Source organism: Falco punctatus (genome assembly GCF_963210335.1).
Source record: "Falco punctatus genome assembly, chromosome: 1".
In the NCBI taxonomy this organism is placed as follows: Eukaryota; Metazoa; Chordata; class Aves; order Falconiformes; family Falconidae; genus Falco; species Falco punctatus.
In genome coordinates, this window is record NC_137580.1 from 67,071,866 (window position 1) to 67,092,153 (window position 20,288).

Sequence of the window (20,288 nt, forward strand, 5' to 3'; positions counted from 1 at the left end):
CATGAATTTAGGTCCTCACTGGCAGGCAATCAAATCTTAATGCAGTTCACATTCCTGCTTCTGTGAGAATGTGAAACTTCTTCCCCTTGATGTTGTCCAGTCAGTACTGAAATGCATTAAGTACTTTTGCTACTAATACCAGGATCTCTGACATTCAGTTTTTGAATAAAGGCTTTGCCACTGTCACAGGAGGATAGGCTGCATTTCTGGCGTGTTTTGGTGGAACCCTTACCTGACAGCCTTTCTGGAAGAGGTCTGGTGTAATCCAGTCTCGAAGCATTCTGAGGATTGATGCACCCTGAGGACAAAGGAAGAGGGGAGAAGGTCATTCCATGGTGCCCTAACACTGATTTTCCATTCATTTAGAAAAGCAATATGTGAGTGAGTATTTTATAAGGCAAAAATAGAAACCATCCCTCTGATTAAGGAAGTGGTTTTTTGAATTCCTTCACAGCATGCCATGCCGGCCTGCAGGAGTTTAATTCTGGATGCGAGAGCTGGTCTTTACCTGTGATCAGATGCCCATTTCTAAGCTCAGCTGTGCCAGTGGAAGGGATCCCAAGCCCTGCTCCTGGGAGTTACTGTCCTGCTGCTCTGTCAGTTTGTGTGAGCGGGGCTCCCAATTTCATTGGGGAACTATCCCTGTCCAGCAGCACAGCCTGATAGAGGAACTGACTTCAGCTGAATGCTCAGCAGGTAGGAAACTCAAAAAATGCTCCAAGTCTGGGGCTTTATATGTTGGGGATGCCATCTCGGGATTCAGAATGAGATTTGTTGAGGACTGGTGTAAGAGCTTTGGCCTCTGAAGCAGGGTAGAATTGGGATCAGAGAAGTCACTTCATTGGGTGTCACAGAAAAAACAATTAGGACTTTGAAAGAAGAAAGAAACAAAGGGAAGAGAGAGAAGTAGAAGAGTCATGTGGAACAAAGACCAGAGTGGGCACAAAATGATGAAAAACAAAAGCAATGCAAACCTAATCTAAAACACAGAATACAACTTTAGGATTAGCATGTTTTAATTTTCCAAACCAAATCAAAGGGCAGCTGAGAGCCTAATGCTATGAATGGTTTAAAAATCCAGTTGTCCCATAAAAAAAAGAATGTTATCTGAGTTCACAGTAAATCCTGTCTCCCCTATTTATGTGTCTGAGAATAACAACTTGACTGCACGAGTCATGGCAGAGGGACTATTTGAACAGATATGCCTCCAAATGCTTTCCAGACTTGTTAAGGAATCAAGGTGGCCAGCAGGTGACTTTTTTCTGATACAGTAATTTAATACGGTTTCCATTGAATATGTTCAAAAACTGTTCAGTAAAATGTAGAGCAGCTATGTATTAGTGGTAACATAAGGCAGCTTATGATAAATAGTGATCATGAGGCCACATGTATGCACTAGGGTACCTCAGTTCCTCAGCTTTGTCTATCAGCCACTTCTTACCTGATTAGACTATCCCCTCCCATTTATATTAAAAGTCAGGGTAGAAATACACACTAGTGCATGCATTTGGGAACAGAAGAGCTTTCTTTTGCTTTAAATTGCCATGTATAGTTAGCTATTTGCATCTTCAATTACTCTTTTTTAGTCTCTTCCCCCTACTCTTGTCATTCCTCTGTAGTCCATGATAAAGTGCATTTGAGTAAAACTCATCCTAACAAAGTCCAATGTTTTAATAAATTTCCTTTCTTTCAGCTATTTGGGGAGGTTCAGGAAAGTGACCTTGATTTAAGTATTTGACCTTGTCTGATGGGGATGTTGGGGGGAGTCTTTTATCAACACCCACATAACTTCTAGAGAGTTGTAATAATTGCCAAGTATATGACAAGATTGTTTGTGGCAGAAATGTGGAACATTTAATCCTAAACTTCTTTAGCTGGGAGGTTCCAAAAATGTAGGTGTCCAAGAGCAAATTTCTAGCAGAACTTAAACTAAGTATCTGTTTTCTGAAAAGGCAATCAGTCTAAGACAAAAACCTTCATTGTTGCTTTAATACTTTCAAACAAAGAGCGAGAATTACACTGGAAAAGAGGTGAAATGCATTTACTTTTTAAGAGAAGATTAAAAGAATTATATACATTAATTGTGTAGTCACCAGCTCTACTCTAATACAGCTTTCCTAGGTGCATAATGTCCTACTGATCATACAGCAGTTTGAAGTTCCCTTACAGAATACACTGCAATGATTCCACAGACCCTTAGGCAATTCATTAGTTTTAGGATTTTATAAGACTTGTAATTGCTCTGGTAAAACTAATGGAGAGCATTCCAAACTATGCTTTATTTGTTTAGTGATGAATATTATCATGAGGAGATTGTTTTTATAAGAAAAATGCAAAAGAGAAGCCAAAATAAAGCCAAAAAGAAACAAGTTAATTTTGTCATGCATTTATATATAAATACCAATGGTAATTTGAGCTAAATCTACGTGAAGACTTTCTCATTCAGGCCAAATTATATCCCAAGCCAAATTATATCCCAAGCAGACTGTTCCCAACAATGCGTGAATCCTCAAATGGTTTTGCTTAAAAAAATACGAGTTCATGTAGCAATTATCTAGGCACAAAGAGATGAGTAAAAGCTAGGAATTTTTTGTTCCGTTGTTTTTTCAGACCATGCAAAAGTATGTCTCTTGCTTAGCTCACCACTAAAACATATTTTTGCCCAGAGTATTTGATTTAGCTCTGTATGTTTCTTGACTTTTGTTAGTTTGATTTAAGAACAGTGTTACACGATGCAGGTTTTCATATGGTTTATGATTTGACTGTGAGGCATTTATGATGCAATAAATACTGTTGGACAGAGGATCTAACAATTGAAAACAGAAAACTGATGGAAATGGATGGATCAAGTCTAGCTGATAAAATTAATATCTTTGGCTAGAGACTAGCCCAGCTAAAGCTAAAGTCAATTCAATACATTCTTTATGTTTAGGTGACAATGGGAGCTTGAAGGGAAAAGCAACAAGCAGGATTTAATAAAGGTAGATTTTGTGTGTTCAGTGGAAACTTGTTATTGCACGATGCAATAACATTCAGATAGGAAACACTGAGAGTCACACGAGAAGCTGTCAACACAAACGTGGTGTATCAGGGTCAGAAGCAATGTGGGACATGGCTGGTTGTTGAGGAGAGACTGAGCCGAGTCTCAGCTCCTTCCTCACCTTGGTGCCATACGTGGTGGTGAGAGGGAGGAGGGACAGGGATGTTTCCTCCTGTGCTTCTTCTGACTTGTCTCTTAATGCACTGAAAAAAATAACTAGAAGCAACAGTGTTTTCAGGGCACTTGAGTCAAGGGACTCCATGGTTAGATACAGGGAGTCTGGGGGCACCTTTTTTGTTTCATGTCTAAAGGTTGTCTAAGAACAAAATGGCTTTGGCTATACCTGATATGAAGAGAAACAAGTTGGCTTCATACTCCTGGCCTGGATCCTGGTGACCACATCAAAGCGGTGACCCTCAGCAAGTCTGCTGGCTTCTCTAATGCTCTGCACCTCAAAGCACTTTTCCATAAGTGATGAGCTCCTGGCTGCCACCCCACACAGCTAGTACTGCCAGAGGCCATGGGCTCAGGGAGGCCTCTGTGTGCCCTGGTCAGAACAGTGGTTGGATAGTACCAGCATCCCAGTGTCTTGCTGCTCAGACAGACCCAGGGTATTCCTCCACTCCGTTCCAGCTGGCTCCTGAAGGAGCCTTTATAGGCACAGGTCTCCACCTCCACTGACAGGGACAGCCCCAGAATGGGCAAAAAGCTTGTCAAATACCTAATGGGGTGTCCTCTACCACCTCCTGGTCTACAGACTATTGTACTCCTAGTCAGTCCTGAGCTTCACAACTCAGTGAAATGTGGAGCTAACTTATCTCCCAGCTTAGGCCAATGCCATTAGAGGCTAGTGTAGCCCATCTTTGCTAAGGCTTCTTGGGTGGCTGGGATAGTGTGAGCAACATGAGACAAAAAGTTACTTTCCTGTTTTGACTGCTTGGTTCCCTGCCTTGCTTCCTCAAAACAAGTTATACTGCCCTGAAGGTGTGATAGGAAAGTGAGGGAGCGGACACCTGGACATCTGCCCTTGCATTTGATTATGAGGCTTGACATAACTGGGCTACATCAGTACATGAGGTGACAGGAGAGGGATGTGCTTGGTGTCTGGTTTAGGATAATTTTAAAAACAACTCTAGTGGCAGAAGCTGTTGACGCTGATTTCCCTGCACCTCTGCGTGCTGTGAGCAGGTTTGTACGGCACGCAGTGGCTGACTGAGGCTCTGGCTGCACTGCTTCTCTCACGGTTGCTTTTGGTTTCATCACTGACAACAGCTGGGAATGTCCCAGAAGAAAGATCCGCTTAGACACAGCCCAGGTGGGTTAGGAGTTATGATTGCAAGCTCCCCTGACTTTCACCTCCTCTCCCAAGCCTCTGCTTTCTTTGCATCCAAAATCATGACAGGAGGGTATCCTACCTTACTGTAGGATATCCCATCAAACACAGAGGTGATTTCAGCTGGAGATGAAACGTCGACCACAATTGGGTGGGAAGACAACAAAGAGTCATCCTTCATTACAGGAAGCACATCATCAATTAAAACCTGTTCAAGCTGAGAAAGAGATGTTAGAACAGAAACAAATGCAGGACTATACGCCTAACTTCATAAAATAAGTAGCTTGAACTACAGCTTCTCTAGGGGGAGGCAGTTGGAAATGGAATGAAATTTCACCTCCTGTAAAGAAGGACTTGCTAACTCTTACTTTACATCTGAGGGGGAAGGGATATATTTTTTCCTTAACTAAGATAAATTGCCTTTTGAAAATACTGTTTTCCCATGTGTATCAAAACACAAAAATTCTCACAGTATGCATAAAAAGGAGTCTATATTACCAGTTTCAGCAGTGTCACAATATCTGCAAATCATTATGGGCTCCTCTTGCAAAAATGGAACTGGGGAGGAAGGGAAGGAGGGACGAAGAAGGCAGCGTGCTCCATCCCAAGGCTTGTACTTTTTAAAAAGTGATTATAATTTTTTTTAAAAGATTAAGTGGCCTGCAGTCAAAATCCCCTTACTTCCTAATAAATATTGACCAAAACTGACTAAATTTCTATTTAATTTTCCTCTTCTAATACTCTTTAGAATGACAACACTGAAATGTCTCTAGATCTTAAATGAACATTGTGTCTATACACAAAAAAGTCTTTTAAATTTTAGGCTCAGTAATTAAAATTTTTCTTAAGTAGTTAGCACAACAGTCCTCTACTTCAAAGTCTAAAAAGGATGATTTTGTTCTCAGCCTTATGTAACACAGATGATAAGAGATATTTATGGGGAGCAGGGAGGGAGGCAGGGGAACCACCAAGTAGGCACTGCCTGCTTCTAAAGTGACTAGGCTCAGGGGCTAGCAGATTTTGACAATGGGTTCATCTATGAAAAACCTACCCTGCTTCCTTCCACTGGAGTCTGTTACATATTTTCTAGTAGCCAGAATCTCACTACACCTGGACAGCTAGGGGAAACATGCATGCTAAGCGCCATCACATCTATGTGATGTGCTTATATGCTATGATATGGGAGGGTAGAGAGAGCAAGAAACCTCCCTTTATTCACATATTGTTATTGTTCCTCAGAGTATAACGTGTATTTAAGGCTACCCTCTGTCTTCAGCCCCCTTAAAGTGACTGTAATTTGTTTTACTGCACAGTTAGTGCTGTGGGCCATCCACTATCACTACCTATTTTTGCACTGTGTGGAGTAGAGGTTGTCTGAGTTGGAGCATTTGAAATGACACTTAAAATGCTCGCAGCAGCTGAATGGGGCATCGGATATTTTCCCTGATGAATAGCCCAAGCTGTAGAGACAGGCACATGTTCCCAACCCTTACCAGGTCGGATAACAATCCTAAGATGAATCCCACAAAGAGACACTTTAGCCCACGTAACTAAATAAAGGGAAATTGCCATATGCCAGGGTTAGACCTTTAAACAACCTTGCAAAATTCCTAAGGCTCTATCCAGAATCCATCTAGGTATTATTTGCTATAACAAAAACAACTGAACACTTGATTCGCTTGTTAAAAGAGAATGACTAAAACTACAAAGTTTACTTTGACTAGTTTCAGACTGTAACTTAGGTAGGTGGAAAAAGCTTAAACCAACTTTATGTTTCACTGCACTATGTTAATTTTCTATGTATATACTTCAAGTCTTCATCATCTTTGTCTAATTTTTACTCCCTTCAAAATGCTACCTCAGCCCCACCAGCCCTTCATGAGACAGAAATAATTACCATTTTCCAGTCTGGTTCTGCAGCATTTACTCCCAGGAACTCAAAATAAGTGGCAAATCCTTCATTTAACCACAAGTCATCCCACCAGTCCATGGTCACAATATTTCCAAACCACTACAGTTATAAAGATAGAAAGATGTAGTGTTAGCTAAATGGTAAATGTACATTTCAGTATCTCACATCTCCACATAGAACATTTATTTGTTCACTTTTTTTCCTGTTGCCAGATGAAAATTATCATCATTCTGGGGTTTAAATAGGAATTCAGTCCTTGCGTTGCATTAAAACATCACTTTTATTATAAAATTACATATTACTGGAGAGATTGCTAATGATTCCTGTGCCACTGAAAATATTTTTAGTTTCTTCCTCTTGATTTGATGATTTGTGCTTGTAAGGAGATGTTTTCAGACAGCTTCCACAGTGTATAGTTGTCCCTATTTTCTTGCCCAAAAGAGACATCTGCACATGCAAATTAGTTCCTTTAAGATATTTCAGACAGATTTTCATAAGCTGGCTCACAGTCTGGACCCAAGCATCTAACTTCCTGAGAAAAATTCAAAGGCAGTAGTTATGGTACTTTGAAGCTCTAACAGGGAACCGTTTTAACACAATATTTTGCAATTAAAATGTGAGCACATGTAAAAGATCCTGAGACACAGTTAATCACAGTATTTTTGAAATTAAAGTGTTGAAGCACTGTATGAATGAATCGTGTCCAAAAATTTACCTGATGAACGAGCTCATGGGCTACCACGGCAGCTACTCTCTGTTTGTTGGAAGTGGCTGACTCATTGGGATCATACAGCAGGTTTGTTTCTCTGTATGTGATCAGCCCCCAGTTCTCCATAGCGCCTGTCCCAAAATCTGGAATAGCTATTTTATCTACATTGAAAGAAAGAGAACATGATTACCGCTGTATCCTTTAAGCCACTTAGCTTGCCCTTTTTCTGTGTATTCACAGCCTGTTTTCCTTACCATTTCTGGTTCTGGCTTACTACTCTGGACTGTAGTCTACAACCTTCTAACCTTCTTTAAGAAGCAGGAAACTGATCTACAGCAGCTGATAGCAAGTGCCTTGGCTCTGCTGAGATTAATAGAGCTAGGGTCGGTTGCACTAGCTGAGAATCTGTCTTGCAAGGTGATGCTACACCACCTCCTGGGAGCATGCACATCATACATTACTTAGTTTTGCCTCCAGAAATTAATAGTATTGTCTGGGGATATGCTGTAGGCGGTAAACCTCCTGAAACTAACTGTAGCATAACGAGGCATGTCATTGTTTGTCACGCTGTTGTATTAAAAATATTTATTGACATGGTAACTGAAGTAAATCCCCCATGCAGTGAAAAACATCTGCTTCTACTCCTGGCAATTTGTGGGGGTCACTCATTTATGGCCAGTAATCAATACAGGTTTAAATGAGAATTGAGGACCCAATTGGACTGGCATTTTCTTCTGCAAATAATGACCACAGCCTTTCTATGTGGGTTAGTGAAAAAGTACAGATGTATTTAAAACTGAATTGAACAAACAACCCTCACTCCTAACAGAACATAGGAATTACTTATTTTAATTTAAACAACTTGATTACAGAATCAAAGCTGATAGTCTGGCAAGGGCTTCACTGGCAGATGAGGATCACAAGGAGAATGGTGATGCCAGAAGCCACAAATCAGTGCAAAATACAATATTTAAATAAAACATTGTGCAGAAACATATTTGATTTGTCAGGTGTGATCTAGATGACTTCTAATACTGAAGGAACAACACAGTATGTGAAGAGTTGTGATCCAACATTCTAAGAAAAACAGTGTAAAATCTACAAGAGCATCTGTGTTCTGATACTGTGACCTGGGTTACCAGTTCACCCTATAGAGTAGACAGGCCCCTATCTATATGCTGATGTGGTAAAATCATCAACTTTTATGGAAATGAAAGTTTGAATATGAAGTATAGGTGAGATAAAGGGGGAACAGTGTGCTAAAGAACAACACATTGTACTGGTTTCCCTAATTCATTGTCATTGAAACGCAAATATATTTACAGTAAGCTCAGATGATGTTTTGAAAGAAGGTGAAATTCTGTTTTTAAAGTAATACAGGTTAGCCTGATAGGTACGTGTGAAAATAGCCAGCAGAAGGTTTGCATAACATTGTTGATCATCTTCAAAGGTTTTTGTTGGGTTTTTTTTCCTTCCATATTACATTGCCTTAACTTGTTTGTAGTTAATATTTTCCCATCCTTTTAAGTTCATAAACCTAACTGAATTACCTCTTTGGAGGTCTTAGAAGGGTGCATTTCCAAAACTGATTACATTACGTTACTAACTGCACAAATCAGATCCAGAGTCCAGATAGTCCAAGCTAAAAGATGCCCGGCTGCACTACTTTCTTTGCTTGCTTTGTAACCATGGGCAAAATTTGATAGTGTGCTCACTCTTGTTTAGCTCTGGGTCTTTATTTATCCCAGCAGCAGAAACTACAAATTATATGCTGGACCACATTCATCTTTCTAAGAAGAGGACACACACCCACTTTGCACTAAGGTTAATAAATAGTATGACATACTCTCTCGCAGTTTACGTCTTCACTTATCTCACTACTGACTTTTGTCCAGAAGTTCCCATGTAAGTGGTACATACTGTTCTCAAACTTCTTCTGGCTCTATTTTAGCTCATGATGTTCCTTTGCTGATGACACCAATGATTCCTGTGATTTTCCACAGGACGCTTTAAGAGAACCATGTCAGGATCAGTGCTTCAGTTCAGCAAACTGAACTGTGAGAACTGGTAACTAAACTGTTACTGAGAACAACTCTCCCATCATGACATGTAAGAACATCTTGAACTACATGGGTACAGTTTTAAAACATCCTGGCACAGTATCAGGAATTAGCAACCAAATGCTTTCATGCTATTTTCCACCAAAGCAGAGAGACCTGTAGAAGCATAACCATGACAGTGAATTAACAAAATGAAAAATATAAGTATTTATAATCACCTAGTTTTGGAAGGGAATAGCTCAAATTAAAGTACTCTTCAAAGAAGTCGAATACAATTTTTGTTACATTTGCTGCGTATTCTGCCGTGTGTATTTGCAGTGGCTGTGCATAAACTCTCAGCTGTAAAATACAGAGACAATTAGAGCAGTATTCAGTTAAAAGAAGTTAGGTGGCAAGCACTGAAAAGTCATTTGACATACATACCTATAGCACTGCGTGCTATAAAAGAACGGCCTGAACACTAAATTCTATTTCCTAACACATTTATTCAACAAAGTTTTTCAAATGCTGTACATAAAAGAAACCAAGTCCAGATAACCTCTGCATGCTTTCCACAGCATGCCTGAATTGTAAAAGTGGCAAGATCCACGTCCAGAAGCTCACAGTGGCCAAGCTTGGAGCAGGGCCTGAGTGCATACCAGCCCCTTGTTTCCCCAAGGCCTTTTTTTTTTTTCCCAAGAAGGAAGCCTGGGCAAGCACAATCGAAGGGAATCCACTTGTTCTGAACAGTTCATTGATCTGGACTGATTCTAGCAGACCAATCTTTAGGAGCGCATCTGTTCTGAAATGTGTCTGAAGCCCATAACAACTTACTTTCTTCAATTTCTTCCTACCTATCCTACCTTCTATCATCATAATATCCTCTTGTCCTTGTATGTTTGAAGATCTGACAGTGCATTTCCCAGATCTATAACTCTTCCCAGACATGCTGACGCATCCAGTGGCTGCTTGCCCAGGACCTCAGGCCATGCAGCCACCCAGTCACAGCTATGATGCCTGCTGGGCTGCTGCGCCTCTGGAAATGCCAGACAAAAGTCAGTTCTCTCCCTTCCCACTAGGCAGGTCCAGGAAAACTGGCAGGTTTGGTAGCCCTGTGTGCACTACGTGACTGTTTCCGTGCTCCTGTTGCATATCTGAGTGGCTTTTTCCCTGAATGCAAAAGATGGTGTGCTGGGTGCTGTCCTCAAATCCCTGGGGCTTGGTGCCTGGGACTGCTTTGGCTGTTACTGTCAAGCACTAGGAAACCTCAAGCCCCAGAGGGCTGGAGTCCTTATGGTACCCATAACCATGATGAGGAGGTCTACAGCTTGAAAAAAACTTTTGGTATGTTATCTCCACATCATGAAGACAAAGTTTGACTTCAGAATTTATGGAGTCTTTTGGGGGTCTTTCCCTCAATCTCTTTGTCCCAAAGCTCACACAGATCTCTGCCCCAGAGCAGAGCCTTAGCACTCACTGGCAGGAGCTGTAGGCTGTTCTCTTCACTGTCTCCCAGAATCTCCAGTGTGGGAAGTAAGAGATCTTTAGATGGAGTGAAGTTTCTGACTTTAGAAAAACTGATCCTCTCATTTTGCAGGCCCTGCGTCTCTAATGAATGGGCCACATTCTTCTGTGTGTTTTGGTGTGGCTTGTTTGGTCCTCAGTGCTGTCTTACAGCTGGGGGTTTAGAGTCCAAACTGAGCAAAGGAGCTGGCCTACTCTAGAAGCCTCTTGGAGCCTGACAACACATCGATTTCACTACTGTGAAATTACATTTCCTCCAGCGACAGGGGAGGATGGGAAAATGGTCAGAGGTAAAGCTGAAATGGAAAAACAAAACCAAAAAAAGCTTATGAAATTCAATCGGGAATCCATTCCAGCCAGGGGATTTCCCTCAGGGTCAGTTTGCAATTACAATCTGCAATTTCCACTTCAGTAAGCTCTTTACCCCATTTAGCAGTCTTTGGTCCCCTAGCTGATCCATATTAATGGTTTCCAAAACCTTCAGCATGCACTAGAACTGACTTTGGGTTTCATTTGTATAATCTCCTCTGTGATTTTCCAAACCAGGCATTTGATACCTGACAGGTAGTCAGCTCAGAAGCATCATTTCCAGCTGTAGGGACATTTCCCACCACTGATTCCACTAATGTCTTTGTTGGGGCAATGGCTTTCTGAGCAAATGGCAGAGTTTTTTAAATAATTTACCATGTCACGTGAGCTGTATGATGTTGCTGTTGTTCATGAAAGCAATGTATGGATCACATGAACACTTACTGTTGGATGAGGGATTTATTCCTAGCAATTTATACAGCAAACTATGGAATGTTCCTTTCAGCAGTTGGTGAATCTAAATAACTAATTGCTTGGCTGGGCTTCAGAGTTTTGGGAAAAGAACTGTTTGGTTAGGAGAAGGACTTTCAAATTACCTGATTAAAACCTCTAAAGATAGCCTGGTTTTCCTGGGGAAAAGGTAATTTTTAGTGGTGAGTTTATGTGGCTCCCTTAATTAAAAACAATCTTACACATATACTTTATATTGGTAAGACTATTGTCAGTGCTAAGAGAAAGGAAACAGTTATGACTTTAACCTCACTTAAACCCCAAGTTTTCTAGTGCAGGCAAGTCCTCAGACATTGTTTAGTGAATAGCCTTAATCAAATATGTAGTAACCAAAACTTGAATTAGAATATGTTTATTCAGGCAACCTCTGTACTAACACAAATACCCCTGCTTCTACACACACATCTAATTACCATGTTTCAGTGAACACTCCCTTCTATTTAGAAAAGCTACAGCCAGTCAGGAACATTGTGGGTTTTGCTGTTTTGCTTGGGGGGAAAAAAACAAATATTGACCTCAGAGCCATATTTTGGAGCGTGGCATGAACAAGCAGAGAATGTTAACTTTTGCATGTGCAAAGAAAGAGTTTTATGTCTTCAGCACTTTTTTTTTTTTTTGGTACCACACTGCGTTCTACAAAAGCTGCACAAATTCTGATTCTTAAAATAATTAAACTCTAGAAAATATCTGTTGAGGCCAAATAGCCAAAGTCCTGTCCGTGACAGTGAATGGAGCAGCCATGCTGAAGAGCATCTGGTTAACAAAACTTTATGGCTGTGTGGCCTAAAACATTGTCCTGTTTTGCAAATTACTCAAACAGCAGGGATCTAGGAATACCGCATTGCTATCTCAAACCAGCTCCATTTGCTTGGGTAAGTGTATTTCAGCTTTAGTTATCCGTCAAGAAATAATTGTACAGCATGATGCTAGCAAGAGGCATAGAGGAGGGAGGCCTCAGCACAGCGCTGTGCCAGGAAGTCTGCTAAGAACTGGATCAGCACTTTGGAGATTTAAACAAGGCAGATTTTCACATCAGTGGACAGCCTCAAGTAGGGAAGGATTTGCTGAGCTTTTTCGGATAGAGAAACTGAGGAAGAGCTTACTTGCTGGGGGAATAGTGGTCTGGCTGGGGCTTTGCTCTAGCTGCCCTGCCTGCTGCCTCCAGAAGAGGAGGAAAGTGCTGCCAGCTCAGCTGAACTGCAAGACCATGTGTTACACCCCTAAGGGGAAAGGAGGGGGAAGCAGCAAGAGCATACAGCTCTGGGATCATCCTGTGTCTCAAATTGGAGGAAAAAAAAAAAAAAAAAAAAAAAAAAAGAGAGATATATGTAAATCAACAAGTAATTAACAGTGGTTGGGTGTCCCCGACTAGGTTTAGGCTAAATGAGGAGTATGTGTTGAGGGGCAAATTGTGTTTAGTCTTTCAGGTTGTGATTCAACTTAATGTCTTGTGATCTCCTTATGCCTGATCAGCTGCACCTTCAGGAGATTTGAATCTCAGTGAGAACTGGATTGGACTGCCTGTTGCATCTAAATAAAGGAGCTATTTTAATTTTATGGAGTCAGATTCAAACATACTCACTTCATTAGGGCACCTACCAAATATCCCCCGGGTTAGGCAGGCACTTTCACTTCTATACTTATTTGTAAAGAACTTAGACTGTGCAGTTGCCTTTAGCCACTGTTGTAAAATAGAGAATATTAGAGCCAATACACAGTGGCACATAGCATCGCAGTTCTATGTCTCCATGACTGTAAACAGGAAGACATCAGATTCACACCTTTTAACTCACAAAAACTGTTAAGTATTTGTATCCATGGCCTATGAATCTCTTGTCCCCCTGGACTTGTGCATTCCCTCAGACTCCGGGCTTCAAGTCAGGGATGAGGTTGGAGAAATAGTACACCTTCCTCACCTGTGTGCCTGTATGGGATTTACTGATGGGATCTCACCAAGATGGGGGCCAGGGAAGGACTGCAAAACACTGTATGTAGTCAAGGTCATAGAGACCATTGTGAACACCTAATCTGATAAACCAGGTTGAATAAAATAGAGTATAGGAAAGGGAAAAATATGTTCCTGTTTGTATTATAAAAATATATTTAATTAAAAAAAAAAAGTAATTCACAGTACATCTCTCATCTGAACCATGTTCAGGCTGCAACAGCACTTACAGGTTTTCCGCTAGCAGATATTTTCTCTATCCACTGAAACTGGTGCACCGCAAAGCATACCAAGTAAGTGCTCATGGGAACTGACTTCTGAAAAGTTGTCCGATTCCAGCCACTCCCCAGCTGTACAGTTTGCTGCAGAAATGGAAAAACAATTAATTTGATTTTTGGAAATGCAAACACATGCAGAAAAGGGTATAATATTTCTATGAAGGCTGCAACTACACAGGAATGATAAATCACCTCTCCAGGTTCACCTCTTCTGGCATCCCATTGCTGATGGCACGAGAACAGACAAAATGTTTTTCCTGTAATACATGAAACAGGACTTTGTTTTTCTGCACTAAATAAGTTTACCTGGTTCTAAGTTTCATTAAGGATCTGAAATCATTCACATGCACAAGCATTTTGCCAGTAGGAGTTTTCCAGTGTATGCTAGCGTGTTTTGTTCTTGAAATGGTGGCATAAAATAACATTACTTTGGACAGATCTGAGAAGAGACTGGATTCTCTCCTCTGAATTACATGCATCGTGTAGGAGTCAGGGATTGCAGAGATGCTACTTAGGATAAAGACCAATCTAATGAATCTATCCTGAACTCATTCAGATACAAATTAGCAGTGCTAATTGATGGGTTGTTTAAATGTACATAAGGTTTAGTGCTGATCATAGTTTGTCTTTTGTAAATCAATTAAAACCCATTCTTGGTTGTCCCGAATGTCCTTAACTCTCAAATGAACTCTATGACCAAAGCTGCAACCCTGTATGTGATTCAGCCTCTAAATATTTATTTCTGCTATTTATTATTTTCTATTGCCCGTCTGATAATTATTTTTGCTTCTGACTGGATGACTAACTTATATAGGACAAAAGCAAGCAGCATATAAAAGACACTAACCTTCTACTACTGCGACAATACTTCATGAGATTTGCTTGTTATAAATACAACACAAATAAAGCAGACAGTGAATGTTATAGGTAATATAATTCCACCAGCAAACCAAAACCCTTTCACAGATATATTCACAACCCCCTTTTCACAGAGATATTAGCAGTCTGCTTTTCCATTATTTGACTCGCTTTGACTCTATTTTGATATCTTTTCTTCTTTCAATGAAGTCAGAACTTTATGGGAAAAAAAAGTTTTAAAAAAATTCACTCCAGTGAAAATGAAATGTACCAGTTTCTGATTTTGCCATGTTGATTATAAAGCTCTACACCACCAAAACTACTACAGAACATGTAACACACAACGTGCTTTGCGTTTACAAACTATTACATTTCCTTCCATTGAAAAGATTTCCTAAAGAGCTTTCACTACTGACCTCGTGAGCACACCAGATGAAAAAGTGTCCTGCTATCATCCATTTGTCCTGAGTATGAACCCAGCATAATCTGCATTTCCCTGTCTGTACTTGGATTTTAGCAAATTAATTAACAAGTGGTAGCTAGGTCTTTGAAAGCTTATTTTGTGTGTCCATAAGAGAAGCAAGATCCACATGTAAAGATGTAAAGTAAATACACCAAACCCACTAAATCTTGGTAACATTTAGTCTCATCCCCTCACCTTATCTAAGGTCTGTGAGGAAAGGTGTAGCAAACACTTTCTTTCATGTGGTGTTCTTCAAAGTGCCTGGTGCTTTTTAGGCAGCAACGATAGGTCAGAGCTTTAATTTTGCAAAGGGAGGCAGCTGTATCAGATTTGTAATAGTTCTCAGCTGAATTTCTAGGGGATAGTTAAGGTTTGGGGGTGCCTTTAAATAAAACAGTAAAGGAGATCTTTGTTTTCTGAGTGGGGGAGTGATTGGGAAGATGCAAATGTCAACAGCCTTGAGGCTGGAAGTTCTTTTTTTAATTTTTTTTTCTTGTTTTAAAATTTGGCATTTTATCTTCTATTTCAGAAAATATTCATTAGAAATTATACATTGGGCTACACATTCAGTTAAACCATTCATTAGAAACTCAGCTGAGAGCCATTCAATCTTCTTCCAGAGGGCACAGAGACAGATGATTGATGCAATTGAATTTCGTACAAAACTTGGAATTTGACCCACCAAGTCCAGAAATAGATTATTTAGGAAATCACAGTCACAGTGAACTGGCAAGTGTCCACACCCATGATCTGACAGATTGGGTTTTCGATTCTGTATTATTAAAATAATAATAACCCTAGACTTTCTTGCTAGCAGGTTCCTTTGCCATCAGACTAATCAGCAGACCCTTGCTTTGTACTGTTATGTAATTTCAGTGATTATTTTAGACTTCCCATCTGGGAAGCAGCTGTCTTTCAGAGTATTTATTCCTTCTCAGAGTCCACCATTACCTTTATAATTAGTAGAGGATGCTTATTTAGAATATCTGAATAGAGGGCCAGCTAGCTAAAGATGGAAGAGACACTTTGGATTTGTCTCTGTATTGCCGTGTTGTGTGCTTGTGGACTACTAGGAGTGCTAACGAACCAATCAGTCCTGTTTTATGGAATATTTATTAGACATTAGTTTTACAGTGTCTGGGTGGTAGAGTCTGTGAACGCTGAATGCACAAGGACTTTGTGATCCATGCTACCTTTCCAGTGGCTTTACAGAACCATTCCACTTAGACAGCAGGGTTGGGAAATACATACCTGCACTGGCATGTTTGAAAGTGCTTGGTATGCATCTTGGTGGATGATAGATATGTTGTAAGTTGCCTTCTTGTTGGGCTCATCAAAGCAAGGAAATGATTTCCGTGCATCTGTTGGCTCATGATCAGTAGCTGCAATGCTCCTTAAACAAACAACACATTGGCAAGCCTTCATTATATACCTTTTAAATCTTATCTGCAATTTCTAAGCATAATTTTTTAGCAATTTCACAAACCAAAGCCAGCTGCAAATATTTGTGTTTGTCCATTCATAGAAGCAGGTGACATCAGAAATGTACAAGCTAATATCGTATAGCCATGTGTAACATGTATACCTCAAAGCCTGCCATCAGCATCCTTTAGGTTTCACAGCAAAAGCTAAAGCAAATCGCTTATCATCAACTATTTTTAGGAGCCAGGCAGTAAGATAGGAATGACCCTTCATGGATGGTAAAAATTTTGCTCACCTTCCTGACGAGCTTTCCCACTGATTTATGTGCCTAAAATAAACTACTGAAAGGAAATTAAGGTCCTGGTGTAGGGATGTTTACTTAAGTCACTCCATGTGTTGTTTACCCACTAGAGCATGTCTTGGCTTGGAGTTTTGAACATCTCCTGAGAAGACACCTTGGAATTGCTTCAGTGCCCCTAAAATCTCATCCTGCTTGTGTTTCTTTTTCTGCAGTCACCATGTACAGTTTTCTGCTGTTATGCTTCCCTGATTCCATTAATGAAACTGCTGGAGAAAGCATGGAAAGTTCAGGTGAACATCCTACTATATAATTGGTGCTACGCTAGCCCTGTTGGGGAGTTTAGAAATTCATCTGTTATGCAAAAAACAACTGGAGGAGTTAGACAATAGGGGTCATGTAAAAAAATAAGGTGAAGGCTGTGAACGTTCATATCACGTGCTTGCTTCTTATAGTGACATCAGGCTCCCCCATTAATGAGCCGTACAGTGGCAGAGCATATTCTCCAGTGATTGATGGTGAAAGGGATCACAGATGCTCCTTCAATTAATCTGGAATGTTGAGCATTTTCTGACAGCACTTCTACAGCTGCCCCAACTATATTAAGGTAGTTTTTCTTTCCAAAAAGTAATTAAAAGTGTACATCATAAATTACAGATCTGCGGCAATCCTACAAGCTCACTTGACAACCAATTTTTCAATGTTTCTGTTGCCCTTGGCAATTCTCTGTGACGGTTAAATACTAAACCGGTCATTAGGAACTTGTAGCAGCAAGGGTCATTTACAAGCCTGATGGAGGTTAATATGTCTGGGTTCTTACCATTCATGTTCATTGGAATAGTAACTCAAAAGCTCATGGGCAGAAAGAATAATGAACATTCACCTTAACATAACTTCAGGCTCAACAGAGTTTCTTTTGCTTGGTAAATTGTTTGATGTCACTCTCTACTTTTTCTAGGACTTGAAAGCTATTTCACAATTAAGTTCACGTCAAGTCCCTGGGGCAATGCTTCACAGCTATTGCTTAAAAAATCGGCTACATATTTTGACACATTTATATTTTGTTCCTACAGAATGATAACACTGTGATATTTCTGCTGATTTATAAGGTGACAATCCATCTATCTCATATATTTGTAGAGGCAGACAGACAATAGCAGTGCAAAACCTCAGCACTATAATTCCTGTGGGGTAGATGATGAGAACTCCAGGCTATGACATGCACAGAAATGGCTCTGGAAACATGAAATTTTGTAATTTCATTTAAAACTGTATAATGTAGTTTTTAGATAAGATTTTCTTCACTGCTTAGTGGCTTCTGCCTTTCTGCTTGTTGCTGATGTCCAGACCTTTAAATGTGAACTAGAGCTGACAGTTGTAAATAACATAGCAATAAGTGAAGATCTGGCTGAGACTGCATCCAGATGTCGCTCCTGAAATAAAACAGTGCTGCATGTAGAACCAAGATGAATTCCCCCCACCTTTTATTTTTTTCCCAAAGCACAGGGTGTTAGTGCAAAAAACTCCCCTTGAGCTAATTAAAGCATTTTTCTCCCAATCTTTCCCTAAATTCAGATTCATTGCTGCTTCTAAGAAAATTTTGTCCTTGAGGAAGAAATCTAGGAGTTCTACTTCTGTACACTAAAGAATATTTTGCCTTTCCTTTATGAATTAAATCCTAAATGTAAGTCTCCCTGCTAGACATGTGCCCAGCTATCTTTTATAAGCCTCTTGTCCTCCTCTTACAGAGGACCGAGAGAATGCCTATAAAAGGGAAGCCATACCTTCTCACTAATAGTAGTGAAAAATCAAAACCAGCTGCTGTGAATTGTTTGTATTATCTGTAATATTAAGGAGGAAATACAAGAGGGTTTTAGCATGTTCTTTGAGAGGAACGAATGAGTTTTAAAGAAGCCATTACACTAGTCAAGGACTCTTGTTGTGCTTCTTTCCCTAATATCTGAAAATAACACAATTGTAATATGTTTATGATCACTGCATCATGCAAAATAGGGAAGGACTGTTATTACCCTTTCACCAATGGGAAATTAAATGTGCAGACAGGCAAATAGCTTTACCACAGGATTTCAATGCTTACGGTTGGATTCAGGCATCCACAGGAGGATCTAGGTAGGTCTATGTCTAAAGCCTGCATTCTCCAAGCTTCTGCTTTCCTGCTCCCTACCTGCACATACGTGTCAATTTGAATAGTTGTGTTCCCAAGGTATCTCAAGATCCACTTCCGGGCATGTCCAAAAGCACCTTTGCCCTCATGGGGATTGTGTGATCTGTCTGAACAGGATTCCCAAAAGAGGCATTCTTCTCCCTAAGCCTCCCAAGGATACCAGACTTGCAGTCATGTTCAGCACAAGTCTACCTGTTTTCCACCAAATGTGGGAGAATAAAACCTAAGCAACAGCAGAGCCTGGACATGTGCCTAGCCTGTAAACAAAAGGCATTATAGCAATGCTTTGGCAAACATTTGCCTTCACAGACAGACAACTGGGGAGCAGCTCAGCCCTGGGAGCTGACTTTCCAGTGTTACTAATTCTCTCTAAAGGTCCTACTGCTTCTAACACTGCCCAGAAGGGATGGGGCAGCAGGTTAATTACATGTTGGCTCTCATTTTCACCTCAGCCCCCCTCTCTCTAACATCCTCTGTTAATAGACTTACTTGACTTTCGCTGTTACCTGATCTGATTTGTATTTACTTACAATGTGACAAAAAAGGGAACTATTTGGGTTGAAATTTTCCAAGGGCAATGTCTGCTTCAGGCAAAGGCAAATTAAAAAAGTTAATTCCAGTCAGCATTGTTTTTGAGCAGAAAGCCAGGGGAAAATGCAGTTTTAATAAGTCATAAAATCCTTCTGCCACCATCCTTCCTCACCCCATACTGTCACCTACCCTCATGCTGCACAGCAGCAACTTGGCTGTAGCACTTGGCTGGTGGTTGCTTTCATTTCAAAGCTGTACTGGTAACTACCACGTACATTGCCTCTGCCACCCGCACAAACAATCTACCCAAATTTAACCACATGAAAAGCATTTCAGAAGTCACCATTCACTCATTCTTATTAAAGCCCTTCTCAAGCCTAACAAAAAATCTCACATGCTCAAGTTCCTTTCTGTATTGAGAGTTTTCAGACTGCTGGCTAGGATCATCCTTGCAATTGTAGCTTCCAACATTCAAATCAAGGAGTAGGAACGCTCTCAAAGTGAGCTCACGTTTTCTGCTTTCTTTAGCTTATGAATTTCTCCTTTCTTCCTGATGTCAGATGCTTGGCCCTTGTCTTCCTACACTGTCTGGATCTGAAGGATGGACTCTCACCTATCCTGCTCTGTGACTCAAGAGACCTGTGTTCTGGTGCTGCTGTTCTGTTGTTGTGACAGATCTGGGGCAATTCATTTAATATCTAGGTATCCTTCATCAATAAAAGTGAAGGAACACACCTCAACTTAGAAAGATGCTAAGAGGTTACACTTCAAAAATGCTGTGGGGATGTCAGATGCTCAAAGTATAAAACTAAAGCACCTTTCAAGTCAGAGGAATACTTGACATGGTAGATGGAGGAGAACAAGAGGGAAAGAGCTGGCTGGCATTCGAGTTGTTCTCTACATAGCTTCTTCCCAGATCAGATAACTATATT

The 20,288-nt window shown here is 40.4% G+C and overlaps 1 protein-coding gene across 1 annotated transcript in view; it reads right to left on the reverse strand.

The window, feature by feature from the left end:
* Positions 1 to 20,288, reverse strand: part of ENPEP (glutamyl aminopeptidase) — a 94,560-nt gene that overhangs the window by 47,924 nt on the left and 26,348 nt on the right. The window contains exons 2-8 of the mRNA XM_080400888.1: positions 16,172 to 16,313; positions 13,552 to 13,683; positions 9,273 to 9,393; positions 7,001 to 7,155; positions 6,271 to 6,384; positions 4,456 to 4,590; positions 233 to 298 (exon numbers count right to left, since the gene is read on the reverse strand). Of these exons, the coding sequence (XP_080257014.1) occupies positions 233 to 298; positions 4,456 to 4,590; positions 6,271 to 6,384; positions 7,001 to 7,155; positions 9,273 to 9,393; positions 13,552 to 13,683; positions 16,172 to 16,313 (865 nt within the window). The remainder of the gene's footprint in view (positions 1 to 232; positions 299 to 4,455; positions 4,591 to 6,270; positions 6,385 to 7,000; positions 7,156 to 9,272; positions 9,394 to 13,551; positions 13,684 to 16,171; positions 16,314 to 20,288) is intronic.